Here is a 16,866-nt window from a genome sequence, read left to right as displayed (position 1 = left end):
GGCCTCTTCAGAGGCCCACGGGGCTTCTTTAGTGCGGTTTTTGAGGAGAGATGGTCAAATCAGGGGTCATTTAGACAATGTCCTGTCTGAAGAAGACATCTAGCAGGCCCTTACTGTTACTAGTCCTAAACAACCCCTAGAGTGCATTCTAAATATGTCTGCCATCGCATGAAGAATTGGGATGATTGTGCTAGTGGGAATAAGCAACTTCAAACAGTTGTGTATTTTAGACAGTTGTTTCCCTTAGGGGACTAAGTGAGAGAGACCGTGTGTGTGTGTGTGTGTGTGTGTGAGTGTGTGTGTGTGTGTGTGTGTGCGAGTGTGCCTGTGATCAGGAAATCCCTACTGGGAGTGTCCTTCATCGGAACAGTGTTCTGCGTGACATCACTGTGGAATGTTTGTAGGATGTTAAACCATGGCTAATAGTCCAGTTACTTGTCTTTCCTTTACCTCACTATCAATGCTAATGGAAATATCCTTACGCCAGTGTCACACAACAGACTCCCATAGTTTGACCCCAGCAGACCCGTGTGCTATACTGCTCGCCTTATCAGGCCTCCTTCTCCATTGTTTCTTCTGTGCGCTCATATTCTGTCCGGTTTGTGTATTACAGTAAATCATTTTTGGCACTCATAAAAAATCAGAGTCCAGTGGCCTGAGTGGAGTTTTTTTATTTATTTGTATACAAAATGGGGACATTTGGGAAAAAAAGGTCATCATTATACGTAATATAAAAAACCCATACAATTCCCCCAGATATTCTGAAAGGCACATCTTGCTTTTTCTATACCAGAGTTAACTACAATACTAAAAATACTACACCACACGTCATCACATACAGACACCATTTCCCCCTTTTAAAAAACTTGGTTAACTAGTATTGACACCTGTGTGTGCATTTTTTACAATGATTACTCTTGTTGTCACACATGCGTACACACACATACACACACACACACACACACACACACAGACACACACACACTCAGAGAGAAAGAGAGAGAGAGATAATTACACTGCACACATCAAGTGAGGAAGAAAATAATACACACTGCAATTCATATCTCAGTAGATGAAGATATCGTCAAGTGTAGTAGAGACTGTAGAGAATACAAACTGGGCCGCCATTTAGGCAGACACCCTTAAATGTGCATTGAATTCAATACTCATCAAATGAAAGCTGTGCTTCCAGTCATTGTGTTTGCGTACTGTATGTGTGTGAGTGAATTACAGTAAAAAGGATTGGATTTACTGGCTCAGACTTAAATATGCTCAGTGACTTCTAAAGAACAATGGAATGCAATGGGTTTTGAGAAAACTACACAAAGAAGCTGCATCAGTTTTAGAAGCTGTTCCACTTTTTCTTAAGAGTTGCTACAAATGATTAATCCACATATAGTTAAGTACAAATGTCACCGATGAGCGGTATACTACAAATGTATAGACAATGGTAGGGACTAAGTAATCTCTGTGTGGTTTTCAAATGGCAAGTGAAGCTGTTCTTTGGCATAACATAACCTCAAGAAGAATAAGTAAGATGGTGAAGACATCAAGCTTTGTTCCTGCTGCCCCTTGCTCCCAAGGTTTTTTCCCAGACGTGAAAACAGGAAGTTGCTCACAATGTGTCCCTGCCTAGAAGATAATGAAACAGGAAGTGAGTTTCCTGAAGCACACATGTTGAGGAAGCTTGGGAAGCACAGCCTGATAGTCAGTAAAGGATGGTAGCACAACGTCTGGTGAGCAGACCCCAACAGGATGGGGCAACGGTGGCTTCCACATATTGTACTGGTGGTTTATAGAACAGTTTCCCCCAAGTAGCCAAGGGTCTTGCATTTAGGAAATCATCACTAAACAGAATGAAACCCTAAACAAATTATAAACCATATTGTTTGCCTGTTTAGTCTCACTGGCAAGAATGAATATGGTTATGTTAATAGTTTATGTAGATAATAGCATTGCATTCTATTGGTGTTGTTGTTTTAATTCTTGTGCTGCAGCCTCTGATTTATTAATCACCACTATGTGGATACTGTTTTTAGAATTGATTTAGATTAAGTGTTAGTATAATTTGTATTTTTGTAATTTGTATTTTAGTATATTTTTATATATTGTATTAAGTGTTAGTATAATTTGTATTTTAGTATATTTAGCATATTCTTTATCTTCTACTGTCCTTACTGCTTAGTTGTGCTTTTATATTATATACTTTAATTACTCTTTCTGCTGTTAAAGAATGTGTTTGTGTTGTATGTATGCTGCTGCTGAGACCTTGAATTTCCCCTGGGGATCAATAAAGTATCTATCTATCTATCTATCTATCTATCTATCTATCTATCAAGTTCGCTTTAATAATACTAATAAAAAAAGCTGCGCTGCATTCAGTAGTGACTAATCAGGATGAAAGGTTAGAGTTATTGAAATGTCATCTCTGCTCTCTACAAGCCTTGTTCAGCTACTATGTTTCCTGAGTAGCCTGTGATATTTTTATATCTGGGGACCTCAGAGATTTCAAGCCCTGCAGAAACAATCGATGTGTTGATGAGTCCTGTCAAATAAACTGTGAATAGTCTTTAATTCTGTCAATGCCTTGCTCTCTCTATTTCCTGCACTGGTCTCTTGACAATAGTGCATTTTATGTCCTTGGCAGGCTGCAACCACCCAATGAACAATAAAATCAACAGCATGCACTGGCACAACAATGCTTTGTTCCCTTAAAGCATGACTGCTGTCTCAGAAAATTGTCTAAGATGCATCAAAGTTGTGCAAATAGGAATTGTGGCTCTTATGAAGTTGGATCAAAGCCTGTGATGCTACAGTACAGACTGTCTGCTTCTCTTCAAAGTGATTTGAGCACTTGAAGAGAATCACTTGGGCATCCAATCACTCCAACCCAAACAGCCTTAAATGTTTACTGATTTCTTAAGCAAATTAAAAGCACATTGACTGGAATAGGGGTAAATACAGTAGAAAAAAAAAGTTTCTTTTTTCTCAATTTTACAGAAATATTCCATTAAAAATATACAAAAACAGGCCTAGAAAATAAAATGGGCCCAGAAATTCAAAGAGGATCAAAATGAAAGATAACAATGTACATTTCAGTACTAGCTCATCACACCTCGAAAAGTCTGACACAAAAAAGAATTGGCACATTTTGAGAATGTTCCAGAAACTAGCAGTCTCTCTCACTTCTAGCAGAACCCCAGAGCTGAGTATCTGGAGACGTCTCATCCCAAAGCCTCCATCAATCTCCGATGGTTGTTTAAAATGGGATGGCAGTACAAAAGTAGTTCAGCAGGAACATCAAGAGCGTGTGTCTTCAGTAGGGGCAGTCGCCTGGATAGCAGTCCACTCCGTAGAGCTCTGCCAGGGGCTGAAAACGCGGGCCCCAGTCGTTGAGGAAGTCGTAGTCCAGGCTGTCGCCGGATGAAGATGACCCGAGTGAGCTGAGGCTCCCGGCCAGCGAGCCAGGCCCCTCGTAGCCATAGATGTGCAACGTGTCGTAGGGGATGCCGTCGCGGTCATGGTCCGCTTCGTCCTTCTTCACCTCAATCATGGCGGCCATGTCGCCCTTGCAGGCCTGCGGCTTCTTGACCATGGCGTAGAGGCCAGGGCCTGGGAGCAGCGAACTGTCGTGGCGCGCTGAGGTGAGGATGGACACGTCATAGCCGTTAGTGTCCATCTCACCACCGCCCTCCTCATCGTAGGTGACCAGCTGCTCGTGGATCTCGCCGGACATCTTGCCCATGGTCACCAGGGAGTCTTTCCGGTAGCGCTGGCGCAGTACCAGCAGGATCACGATGACTAGGAGAGAGAACCAGAGACATTTAGAGCTACATGTCCATAGGATGCATTTGTAGTTTCATACAGAAACTGAGAAAACTGCAAATTCTGCAGATATTTTCATGCGTTAGCATGCCTAGAACACTGGGGTTGTTTGCATGTGTGTGAGAGATTAAGGACTTAAGGACCTGACATGAACAGTGACCTCAGGTGCCCAATTTTGTTTTCAAGGTGCTGAAAAATATGCTGATAAACGTAGTGATATCTTGGGAAAAACACACAGTTTTGTCCTTTTAAAGTAGCTACACTCGTTTGGTTAATCCTGTTTTGGGATATTAGCATTATTATGATTTTTCCCCAACCCATTCTTTGATCGTAAATACTGATTGGACCGTATTTTCAGTGGTTCCTTTTTGGGAAGAAAAAAAAAAAACGTCTGTGGGAGCATGTGAGGCTCACCTGTCTTCACCTGCCTTCACCAGCCTTCACCTGCCTTCACCTGTCTTCACCTGCCTTCACCTGCCTTCACCTGCCTTCACCTGTCTTCACCTGCCTTCACCTGTCTTCACCTGTCTTCACCTGCCTTCACCTGTCTTTCGTTGTGTCTCTCAACAGAAAGCATGGTTACAGTGGATACCACCGAATGCCATGTGCTTCTGAACACAGTGGCCCAAAAAAACTACACATCCATAAAAAATATCTGGAAACTATGGGGATTTAGCCAAGGAGAGAAAACAACACAATGTAACCTTGTTTTGGCGAATCATAAAAAGAGTGACGAAGAGCTTCGACAGCCATGGGGATTTGTACTGTTCACATGTATCATTAATAAATCTCCCCCCTACTGTAGACAGTCACCCATAAATTCTTCATGACTTGTTTTCCTCAACGATGCATATCTTCATAAAGGTACCACTTGTTTGAAGGCTCAAGGAAGGCCTCATTGATATGCACTCCCCATCTATCTTTTATAACATTTTTCTCTGCTATTCTAATGCCATAAATTTGAAATTGTGTGCTTGTGTTGCTGTGGCAGATGGTAGCAACAAGCTCATAAAAAGTGTATCCTTGCTCCTACTTCAAGACGAGTGAGAGAGGGTAAAGGCGGATATGCACATGGTGGGAGATGAAGAGACCCTCACCCATTACTAGATGAAGAGACCCTCACCCATTACTAGATGAAGAGACCCTCACCCATTACTAGATGAAGAGACCCTCACCCATTACTAGATGAAGAGACCCTCACCCATCACTAGATGAAGAGACCCTCACCCATCACTAGATGAAGAGACCCTCACCCATCACTAGATATAAACTCTACTGCTACATGGCGAAAAGAAGAAGGTGACATTAAATAGTCGCCTAAAGTCTTAGACTCCATCTGTGTGTCAGTTCACTGTGTGGCAGATACTCATTTGGACAGAGAGAGAGAGAGAGACAGAGAGAGAGAGAGAGAGAGAGAGAGAGAGAGAGAGAGAGAGAGAGAGAGAGAGAGAGATTATCGGACACTGTAAGGCAGCGTACCAAGGATGGTGGCGGTGCAGAGGAGGATGGTGATGAGCGCGTGCACGCTGACCCCAACCTGCCGCCGGTGGGGCCTGCAGTACTCGCGGGTGCGTCCGCTGTTGCACTGGCACACCACGATACGCAGCTGCTCCTCGCTATACTGTTTGCCGTCGCCCACCTTGACCATCAGCATGTGCTCGCCCGAGTCCTCCGTGTTGAAGCGGCCCTCCTTCAGCCTCAGTGTGGCCGTGCCGTCTGAAACAGAACAGAAATACCCAGGTCATCCACGGCGCTCAGAGTTCCAGAAGGGCCAGCGGTGTGAGCAATGCTGAGAGATGCTGACCCCTTTAAGCCACAGGCTGAGCTCCCAGTTATGAAAAAGGCCTTAAAATGCCGGTAAAATTAATTTCACTCATGAAGTAGTCCAGTTTTTTTTCCAGCATACTGCACTTGCTTCATGTAATGGTTGCTACTGTATTAGCTTCTTGCGTTATTTTCTGCTACCTGAACTCATCTGGACCCTTTCAGATGCCATTTGTGCCTCAACCAGTCAAGATGCTGCCAGTGCTCTAGAAGTGACATTAAATGAAACAGAAATACGACTGGTATAGGAAATGTACACTCCAAAAGCATATATCTTCCAAATATTTTACATGAACCACATGACGTCCATATTTTTTTTTTTTTTAAATGTTATTATACTTTTATTCTTTTTATTATTTTATATAAGTCCATCCATGCAATGTTATTGTAAAGTTCACTGAGTGTGTTAATGAGTTGGAAGTTTAGTACATGTGAGAACTGCTTGTGACGGTCCATAGTAGAGACTTTGCGTCTAAAAATACCACACTGTAGACAATAGTGGGAAAATCTTTAGCCTGCTATAGAGTCCACCTGGGAATGGAGATTTACACAAAAGCCATTAGAGGAAAACTGAGCCCATGGTTTTACGTCTGAATAATCCTTTATCTCCTGCTTGTGTTTTAGAGAGAGAGAGAAGAAGGGAGTGAAGAAAACTAATCTGATTTTCTCAGTATGTCAAACATTAGGACTGCACTCAAGAAATGGAGTTCTTAAACTGAGAACAAAACATGAAGCACTCAGCCCTCAGCACGTTATTCCGCTGCTCACGGAGCTCCACTGGCTGCCCTTAACTGCCCGCATCAAAGTCAAGTCACTAATGCTGGCCTGCAAAGTGATCGCTGGGTCTGCTCCCACTTATTAAATGCTCCCATAAAGGCGTAATCTGGGCATGAACCAGTCACCTATCGCTATCAGTTGCGCAGCGTATACCTTTTTATATCATTATTCGATTATTAAACTTCAATCAAACATACACTGTGACCTAGCTTTAAAATAGGCTGGAGAATTGTCCTGATATTAATATCCGTATGTAGATATGACTGAAATACAGGTTTGATAAAACTTATTTTAAGGTATCCATGGTATCATGAGAACGGAGGGCCAAAGTGAAAGAAAACGTATGTATTATATCAAGATAAACATCTTGCATAGGATACCTTGTCCTGCAGTAGATGACTAGGCCATTTTTTCAGAATGAAAGTAACAAAACACTACTTTTCTTCTCTATAACCCACCCCCTCCTCCCACACACTCTTTTTATACACCTGGAGGTGTAAGACACCTACTTGTCTACTTGTCCTCTTGCCTCTAGAGTTTCTGCCATGTCATTCTGCCATGTTAACCGCCCAGCGCGTTGACCCTATCCACTGTGCTAACAGGTGTTCATTGTCTAGTCACTCTCCCGGTCTGGCCCTGACAAAATAACATGTCGGACTACTAGACAAAGGAGAACTGGAGTGCCACTGGTGTTCCTTGTATCCCCTGGTGCTCTTGGAAGGGTTCAGTGTTCATTAGCAAGGAGAAGGAACACATTCCTTAGTCAGGCACTTGGTAGGATTGTAAATGTTAAAAAGCCTTTATGTTTTAGGGCTGAAGTATTAACATACACCAACGTGTATCGGCCCAACATGTCAACATATCAGACTGTTTTATTCTGCAGTGCTCTCCCATGGTCCGACCCCAGGAGCAGAGGCGTGAGAATAGTGATAGAAAGCCTCTTCGTCTGCTGCCTCTGTTGTTCCCTCACTCCTCTCTTCCCTGTCACCACTGAGAGCGAGAGAAGCCTTTTTTCAACTCCTCCTTAATGGCGCTTGTACCTCATGAAACTTTCACCGATACACCCCCCGTTTGTTGGTGTTCTCCATTCTGCCTGACTGCCCTTGGAGCATGCACATGTCAAGTTGCTTTAACGACCGCCCGGCACAAGCCACGGTGTGCGCGCGCGCGCGCGTGTGTGTGTGTGTGTGTGTGTGTGTGTAACCTAACGTGAGGCTTGTCACACATGGACCAGTGACGTCTGTGTCCTCATCACTTCTCATAACATTTGCCATTATAGTGCAGGTGCCCTTTTGACAGAGTGGACGGACATTGCCATATTGTAGAATTTTGCTCCAACTGAGCTTGCTAGATTTTACAGTTTTTTTGGGGGGTGTCATGATTCCGGTCACCTTTATCACCTTTATGTGAATTGGGACTGAATCCCCAGTGCAACCCCCGCCACTCATCCATTTCCAACAACATCTTTAACTATTAAATAACACAAAGAGAAGAGCAATGCTCACTGTAAATAACACAAAGAGAAAGCAATGCTCACTGTAAATAACACAAAGAGAAGAGCAATGCTCACTGTAAATAACACAAAGAGAAGAGCAATGCTCACTTTTGTTGTCTAAAAGGGAGAAGTTGGAGCTTTGTCTGACCAGCATGAAAGTGAACACGCCATTCGTCTCATCTTTGTCCGTGGCAATGAGAGTCCCTAAGACCTGCAGAAGGAGAGGAAGAGAGAGAGAGGAAGAGAGAGAGAGGAAGAGAGAGAGAGAGGAAGAGAGAGGGTGAGGAAGAGAGAGAGAGGGTGAGGGAAGAAAAGAGGTGGCAGAGATATAAGATTCTATATTATATATTTATATATTTATATTTATATTTATTTATATATATATAAGATATAGAAAGAATTTGTGTCATTTGTGGAGGAAGCAAACTTTTTACAGCTAAAGATGTGCTAAGGATGAGCATAGACAGACCAACAGGCTGGTGCTAGTGTATGGGAATACTTACTTGCCCTGGCTTATCAGATTCACAGACATAAATCTCTTCCATGTTTAACTTTGGGGCATTGTCGTTGATATCGTTAACCACCAAGTTCACCATTGCATAGGTTTTCTTTCCTGAAGAAATTGAACCGCACTGCTGTTAGCTCACTGTTGTCAAAGAATGCGGAGATGACTTTGATAACTTTGAAATGTGAAAGACCACACATTAAAAACAGGCTGTGCATTGCTGGTAGCACTGTCGCTCTCTGTACAGTCTCCGTACCGTCAGGGATGTCTTCTTCAGCTGTCACCTGACATCGGTGCTCTCGCGTGAGCTCTCGGTCCAGTTTCATCTTCAGAGATAGTTTCCCACTCGTAGGGTGAATCTGCACAGGACAGCTGCTGTCCTCAATGGAATATCTAAGGACAACAACTTGTTAGCATTGAGAAAATGACCAAATTGTAAAGATCTTCAAATGTCCCATTTTGAATGTAGTAGTATGAACACTTTTAATCAAGTAAAACAGTGTGCTTTTTGAAACTAAGATAATGTTAAGTGCATTTTCACAGGTAACCTCCAACAAAACAATTCAGAAACCCTTGATAAAAACAAAAGGGAAATATAGGGAATATGTATTTATTTTAAAATGGTAAGGTTTTAGATTGTTTAGTTTAAAGGAATACCACCTTGTAGAGAGATCCTAAGAAAATACTGATGGAAACCATATTTATGACTACTTTGGTTTGTGTGTGTTGTACAATATACCTGATTGGGCGGTTGATTCTGTCAGGATCTTTGGCCTTGATCGGATCTGGGAACTCATGGGGAAAGGTTTCCTCTGACACACTGATGTTATACTCGCGCTTAGTGAAGACCGGCGGCTCGTCCACATCCATCACGCTGATGACAACCTCCGCTTTATTGTTAGCGTTTACATTTTGCTGCAGGCCGGAGAATTTCACAATGTCCTCTTTCACAAAGAGGGTGAATGTGTAGCTGTTCATGGTCTCATAATCCAGGGCCTGTGTAGGGGGAGAAGGGGACAACACAGCTTTTTTCCACACTCTTAAAATTAATGTGTTGAAAACAACACAATTTACGTTGTTTTCGACACATCTGTGTCCAGATAGGAAAAACACATTCGTTTTAAGAGTGCAATCTGACCACTCTCACTCTCTGTAGTACTGCTCACTACAAAGCCCATTTCCAATACTATCAAGCAGAGATGAATACAGATGGTCATTTCAGAGTACTGATTCATATCTATATGTGCAGTTAAAGGAGCCATATGTAAGATTGTGGCCAAAACTGGTACTGCAATCATTTTCAAATTACTGTAGAGCGGTGTATCCCCTACCCCTGGCCCCTGACTCGAGGTTGCCAACCCACATGCTGAAACACTACTGACATTGTGATTAGTAGATAGGTAGAGGGTGGCGCATCAGGCCAAAACGCAACATGACATGACTAAACACAGCATCAACATCAGTTGAGGGCTGCAACTTCACTTTTTAAATGACAATATCCTGGCCGGACTACTGTTGTCAGTGATATAAGTATTTGAAATGAACATGATTTCTTAATGTCTAGTGACATATCAGGGCCATTTTATGATTAATTGAAATACATTTCTTACATACGGTTCCTTTAACTATGTTATCTAGGGTTGATCATTATGCTTTGATAGCATAGGCACAGGTACAGTATGAGGCCAATTCAAAAGTCAAACTGATCCCAGGAATGTCTCATGGACCAAACATGCTGAATGGATATGTAATGCATTTGAGGCAGTGCATATAGTGACAATTGAGTTTAGGCTTACTTGTCTGAGGAAAAGTACACCATTTTTCTGTTGGTCCTGTTTGATCTCAAGCAACTTGTTGATCCTTGGATCCTCGATTTGGAACTCGGGGTTCTTGTTTTGCTCCTCGTCTTTGTCCTCCACTTCAACAGTGCCAATTTTGGATTCCACTTTCATGTCCTCTTTCACACTGAAGGTATATCGTGCTGTAAGCCACGAATCATATAAAATGTTTATTTCAAATGGCTCACATTTCAGCTCATGGTTTAAGTTGACATGTTCAAATGGCTCACATTTCAGCTCATGGTTTAAGTTATGACATGTTTTCTTTTTTTATCAGATTGTGATAGCAATTAATGTGAGAATGTTAATATACCAAATTAAACTAATATACTTACCCATTTTAAACGTTGCTAAGTTATCGTTGATGTCCGTGACATTAATAGTGATAGTAGCTGTGCTTGAGAATCCAAGTTGTTGCCCAGGCATGTCTTTGACCCGAACTTTGATCTTATACTGAGAAGTGGTCTCGCGATCCAAATTGCCCACTTTTGTTGTTATGATACCTACATTAAACAGGTAAATACATAACAAAAAATATGGTTCACTGTATAGGCTACGCATTATAGTATGTATAGGTGTATGTATACCATACATGTTGCACTATTGTTATAGTGTATGTATAATAAATGGCTTGTAGTTTTAATTCTTCAAACAAAACTGATAACTGTTTACAATATACCATCTCACCCTTTCTGCTATCCACTCTGAAGACATCTGTTCCAGTTAATAATTCGTACTCGATCATTCCATTGACTGTTGTTGGATCATCCTTATCAGTAGCATTTATTGTCATAATGGTAGCTCCTATCAAAGCAGACATATATAAATATAATGGATGATTAAACACTACATTTAAAACAGATGAAATTCATAAATCGTCATAACAGATAGCATTCGGAAATCTTGGTCATCCAAACCAGGCTTACCTATGGGAGACATTTCTTGTATGGACCCTGTATATGGCCCATGGAACACAGGGGCATTATCATTGATGTCTTGAACTTGAATGGCAAAGTTTGAGGGTTTGTCTACGTCTACATTTGACTGTTTGTCTACTAGTTTGGCTGTGAGGTGATAGACACTTTTTTGTTCACGATCCAGTTTTTCTTTGAGAAACATGTCTCCTTGATCGTTGACAGTAAATATGGTGTTTGCTCCATCCCCAGCAATTTTGTACATATGCTTGTCTTTGATGAATTTTTCATTTGTAAGCTGCAGAAAAGAATGAACAGGGTCAAATATTTTATATTGTTATGTCTGCCACCTTTTTGCTTTGATGAGGTTCTAAAATGTGTCACACAAGTCCCACATCAACATTCTCATTAAAACCTTATTTATAATGTAGTATTTACAATAAACTAGCTTACTTAATGCAGAGAAAATGACAGAGAAACATCATTTTTGAAAGCATTTCTTCTCTCTCTCTTGTGTTCTGACATATTGGATGGTTTGTCTCTTTAATTGATAAGAGACAGAGGTAACACTTTTCTATGAAGCATGATTTTGGTGCAATCTTGAACCAATGATGCAACTACAAGAAATATCCGGAAGCACCTGGCATGGCTTTTATATGTGAGTTAAAACCGGCCACGGTGTACCTATGAATATGATTTTGAACCATTTTATGTGAAATTTGATTCACAAGTAATCATTACTTCTCTGGACTAAAAAAGGATACATTTTGGTGTGTGTGTGTGTGGGGGGGGTTATTCACAGTGCACATCTAAGTTTACGTTCCAAATACAAAAGTACTTCACAGTGTACACTCGGAAACACACATGTGTGCACAATCACACACACTGCATCTTGCGCTTACCGTGCCAAATTTCTCCGGTGGATTGCTCACGGGTTTTTCCTCGCTGACATACAGCCGCTTCCAGTCCCAGCTGGTCGGGCCACTGTCGGTCGCCGCTTGCACACTGACGAGCAGAGCCGCTGCTAGGAGCTGCAGACCCCAGGACCCACCATAGGCCATTATCTGGGGCCAGAGAGAGAGAGAGAAGGGATGGCAAGTTAGAGCAGTGCTTCTTAAACTTTTTGTCTGGCGTCCCCCCCAAAAAACATAGGCCAAGTCTCGCGACTCCCTTCTCTCTAACCGGCGGAGTTTGGTTTAGAAATGTTGTGAGATGGGCATTGGAAGCAGAGGCAGAAAATGTCTTCTCTCATAGGTAGGCTATGTCAACACCAAAGGCCTTTACAAAAATGTATTTTATCCAGACTGCAAATCATTTTGCGACCCCTCCAGTATTTTTGGTGACCCCCCCTTGGGATCCCGACCCCCAGTTTGAGAATCACTGAGTTAGAGGACTGTTTGTTGTTTGTTGTTTTTAGTGACCAGTAAAACAGATCTCAAGTGGTTGGGAGTGGGATTTGGGACTAAATGAGACCAAATGCAGCTGAATATCAATATCCTTCACAAATGAGGACCTAGTCTATCCATCTGGTCCTGTTCCCCGGACCTTTTCAAAACATGTTGAATGTTCTTTTCCCTGGCATACAAGACTGCAGAGTTGTGTATGATATATTTATTCCCTGCATACAAGACTGCAGAGTTGTGTATGATATATTTATTCATCCTCATCTTTCCTTTTTATTGTTTTAACTGTGATAACATATATGTTTGCTTTAACATTATGTATTATGATAACATATATGTTTGCTTTAACATTATGTATTGTGATAACATATATGTTTGCTTTAACATTATGTATTGTGATAACATATATGTTTGCTTTAACATTATGTATTATGATAACATATATGTTTGCTTTAACATTATGTATTTAATACATATATGTTTGCTTTAACATTATGTATTGTGATAACATATATGTTTGCTTTAACATTATGTATTGTGATAACATATATGTTTGCCTAAACTCATAAAGACATGCGTTATACAAAGTTGATATACAAATAAAGCCTAATAGCCATACCATTCTGTACTTTAAAATGGGCAATTCATTTTCTTTTAAGTAGTATTCAAAGTTTGCCAAGTTTACCTCCTGTGAAAACAGAAACCAAGGAATACTCCTGTTTCTCAGAAAAGCAAAAATGTATTCAAGTGACGCATAAAGAATATGTTTTCAGCTCCAACTGAATTCGCTGGTTATTCTGAGCCGTATAAAATGCTCTTTATCGGTCATGTTAGACTTGGCCAGGATTCCCTTCTGCGCTGCACTGTCCGAGAGGCCAGGAAAGAAAATATTTTCCTGAGCATGAGAGAAATCAGTGATGTTCCTTGGGGCTACTGGCCATTTTCACTCGTATGTTTTCAGACCGTGACATGGGGGTTCACAGGCCGAGCTGGGAGGAAGTGCGGAATTAGCCAAATTGATTATGAGCATGGCGAATTCTGCTCAACTGCTTAACACTTGAAACCATGCCCCAAAGACTCTGGGCCTAAAGTCTAAATCTCCAGCAGTCACACCAAAAGTTGGATAAATAGCACGGGTGTTTTTCTTTGTAAGGATGATAGTGTTTGGAAACCAATTTCTGTTTGTTGTGGTTTGAAAATCCTTTTAGATGTGTTATAATGTATGTGTGTAGGAGAGATGTTGAGTAGATTTGACTATAGAAGAGATTAGAAAAAAATCACACTAGTTAGAAAGAGGATCAGATATTAGTGTTTTGTGACAGGGCCACTCAGACAGTATGTGTTTATCACCAGTTCTTCCCCCACTCAGACAGGAAACCTCAGCTTGTTTTTTGGTCTTTTTTGTCACACCATTATATTCATGTTACATCCTAATGTTTTATTACATAGGGATTTGCTGTCTATGACATACTCATTCTAAAATGGCCAAACCAGACACAAATATAGATAGATAAATAAATAAATAAATAAATAAATAAATAAATAAGTGAAAGCCTCCAACCTCTCAACTCTATGAGCTGAAATGATATTGTCCCCTCGGTCTCAGGGATAAGCTTTCCACAAAAGCAGTGGTAAAATATTCTCACCCTAGATAAAGGGCTTTGGTCGTCCAGGCCCAGTCTTCTAGCTGCCGTCATTTAGCGGATGGCATTAAGATGGGCTGGATTAGGGCCTTGTAGAGAGTCATGGTAGGGACGCAGTCTCAGACTTCCCTAAAACAATCCAATCTATGCGATTACCCTTCGCCCACGGCTCGTCTCAGGATGCCCTGTGGCCCAGGGCCCAGGGTGGACGACAAAAGGGGCTGATCGTTCGGATTCATGGGGATTTCACTCGACGCACGTGTTCGATAAATGCACTCAGATATGTGCTTTATGTTTTTTTTTTTAGGCTGCTGTTTTTTTTAATGATATTTATTGATATTACAGGAAATTACTGTCCCTGACTTTTTCCATGAGAAAAAAAAAACATGTTTGTGGAGAGCCTGATCAAGAAAGCAGTCTTACATTGGACAAATTGTTTCCTTGGACAAAATCATTTATTTGGACAAATGTTTTTGTTTGTTTGTCTGTTGTCAGGATGTGAAATTTTATCTCATGGAATATGGCATTAATTCTGTTTCTTTTTTTGCGTATTCCTGTTTGATATAAATCTTATACACAGTTCTTTATATTTTATTCCTTATTCCATTCATAGTGAATAAAACATCAAATAATTCAATCTTTTTTGTTCATATACTATCTTCTTCCTCACAGCTTTATAATTAGCCATAACAAACCCTGGATATGTGATTTTGAGGAGAAGCTGGAGTAGTTCAGGAGGCAAAAGCGCAAAATAGAAATTTGGCATTTTTTGAAAAGTAGTCCAGCTGGAGTGGCTGCAAGGGGCGCAGTAGTGGCAGCATGAGATTGGCCTCTTTATCAGGCAGGGAGGAAGTGTAAACACAATGCCTGTGGGAAACAACATGCACGTTTCGACTGCTGGGTCATCATTACTCCCATACCGCCAGGAGCTCACACCCTTCCTGCAATTCAAAGGCAACCCCATTTCCCCCTTTCTTCTCTCTCTCTTTCTCTCTCTCTTACTCTCTCTCTCATCAACCCTCTCTGGAAGTGAGAGGCAAGACAAGTTTATTTATGTAGCACAATTCATACACATTGGTATTTCAAAGCAGTTCACAGATGAGGTTCGAAGGGTTCTGTCTCTCTTTCTCTCTCTCTCTTCTCTCTCTCTCTCTCTCTCTCTCTCTCTCTCTCAGCCCCTCTCTTTCCCTTTCTCCTGTGCCCCTATTTTGTGTCCGCTCTGCTCTGCTAGTCCAGCTCTTTAAACTGCCTTCTTTCTTCACACACCATTTGGAGGGGTGTCCTCAATGTCCATTAGCAAATTCTGTCCTGGGAAGTTATCATTATCTGAAGAGCGTCTTCTGCAGCCCACAGAAAGTTTAAAGCACAGACCGTTGTCACTGACCTGGGCTTACAGTAGGTGTTAAGACACTGAGATTCATCAATGCTTGTAAAAGCCTCAAAAGCTCAGTTAGAGGTCAATTTAATTTCACTATGCCAGGTTTTTTATTTTGTGTGTCCGTGTGATATTAAAAAAACATGGGTTTTGGGTGGCTGGCAGCTGTATTGTTCAGCTTCTTCTGTACGCTCTTTGATGAAATGACAGAGTGCTAAATAAACTGATTCAGTAAACATTTATAGCTTTCTTCATTAATAATTTCATAATAATTATTAATTATTAATAATATATAACTCACTGAATGTATTTCAGTGAGTGTTTTCTTCCTGACCATCATCTTCGTCTTTTTTCAGGAAACTCTGGTAGTCTTGCTGTTTCAAACTAGGCCAAACAAACCCTAAACCACAAACCACAACAGAGGCCGTGCCAAAATGATCACATTCACTATGCTGTCTAGTTACATTAGCTACAGTATGGGAAGCATGAATAAAATATTAAAATATAGCCGCAGAGACAAGAGAAACATTACCCATGCATTAGCCATACAACATGATAACATTAACCATGCATTAGCCATACAACATGATAACATAAATTGCTGATAGTTGGCCTCTCTGTTACAGGGTGTGTTTCAGGGCCCTCGATATCCGCCAGCACAATATCACTGATCTGATGACATTGTCCTGGCCCTTGGATGGATTCCCAAGTGGAATTCCAGATGTTCTAAATACGGACAGAGAAATCCTGTTTACAACCGTCTCAGTTCAAGAGATAACTTGTGGGAACACAACCCACGACGGCCTGTTTGGCTTGCCGGGGCTGTGCTGGTGGTGTTCACCGAGGATGAAGACCTGGTGGCCTGTAGACTCAGAGCTGTGGCCATGTCTGAGTAAATCCTGGATGTTAGTGGTCATTACACACTCCTAATGCGCTGAAACAGAACCAATGAATGAATGGATTCTGAGAGTAATTCTGTGTTTGTGTGTGTGTGGCCCCTAGATTAGAATACGTTTAATCACTGCCGTAGCTTCTCTTCCAGCAATCTGTCTGCCTACTCATTTCTTGAGGAAATTCTGTCTCTCACAGATCTCTCTCTCTCTCTCTCTCTCTCTCTCTCTCTCTCTCTTTATCTCTCTTGCTCTCCGTCTCGTTCTACCTCTGTCTTTTTCTCACAGTTCTCCGCCTCAGCACAGCTTGTAGATCAGGAGCCAACGAGAGCAGCAGGAGGTGTTGTAACCTGACAGAAAGCGTTCATCACACCTGC

At 41.4% G+C, this 16,866-nt stretch overlaps 1 protein-coding gene across 1 annotated transcript in view; it reads right to left on the bottom strand.

Moving 5' to 3' along the window:
- Positions 1-655: 655 nt before the first annotated feature.
- cdh5 (cadherin 5) overlaps positions 656-16,866 on the bottom strand; it is a 17,441-nt gene continuing 1,230 nt past the window's right edge. Inside the window, exons 2-13 of the mRNA XM_042061945.1 lie at positions 12,081-12,242; positions 11,191-11,476; positions 10,952-11,068; positions 10,600-10,767; positions 10,223-10,407; positions 9,166-9,422; positions 8,683-8,819; positions 8,425-8,534; positions 8,030-8,132; positions 5,305-5,541; positions 3,334-3,801; positions 656-1,632 (exon numbers count right to left, since the gene is read on the bottom strand). Of these exons, the coding sequence (XP_041917879.1) occupies positions 1,616-1,632; positions 3,334-3,801; positions 5,305-5,541; positions 8,030-8,132; positions 8,425-8,534; positions 8,683-8,819; positions 9,166-9,422; positions 10,223-10,407; positions 10,600-10,767; positions 10,952-11,068; positions 11,191-11,476; positions 12,081-12,239 (2,244 nt within the window). The 5' untranslated portion in view covers positions 12,240-12,242 and the 3' untranslated portion in view covers positions 656-1,615. The remainder of the gene's footprint in view (positions 1,633-3,333; positions 3,802-5,304; positions 5,542-8,029; positions 8,133-8,424; positions 8,535-8,682; positions 8,820-9,165; positions 9,423-10,222; positions 10,408-10,599; positions 10,768-10,951; positions 11,069-11,190; positions 11,477-12,080; positions 12,243-16,866) is intronic.

This window comes from Alosa sapidissima, chromosome 14 (assembly GCF_018492685.1).
Source record: "Alosa sapidissima isolate fAloSap1 chromosome 14, fAloSap1.pri, whole genome shotgun sequence".
NCBI classification, from domain to species: domain Eukaryota; kingdom Metazoa; phylum Chordata; class Actinopteri; order Clupeiformes; family Clupeidae; genus Alosa; species Alosa sapidissima.
The sequence above is the reverse complement of the archived record's forward strand: the minus strand, read 5'-3'. Positions and strand labels throughout refer to the sequence as shown.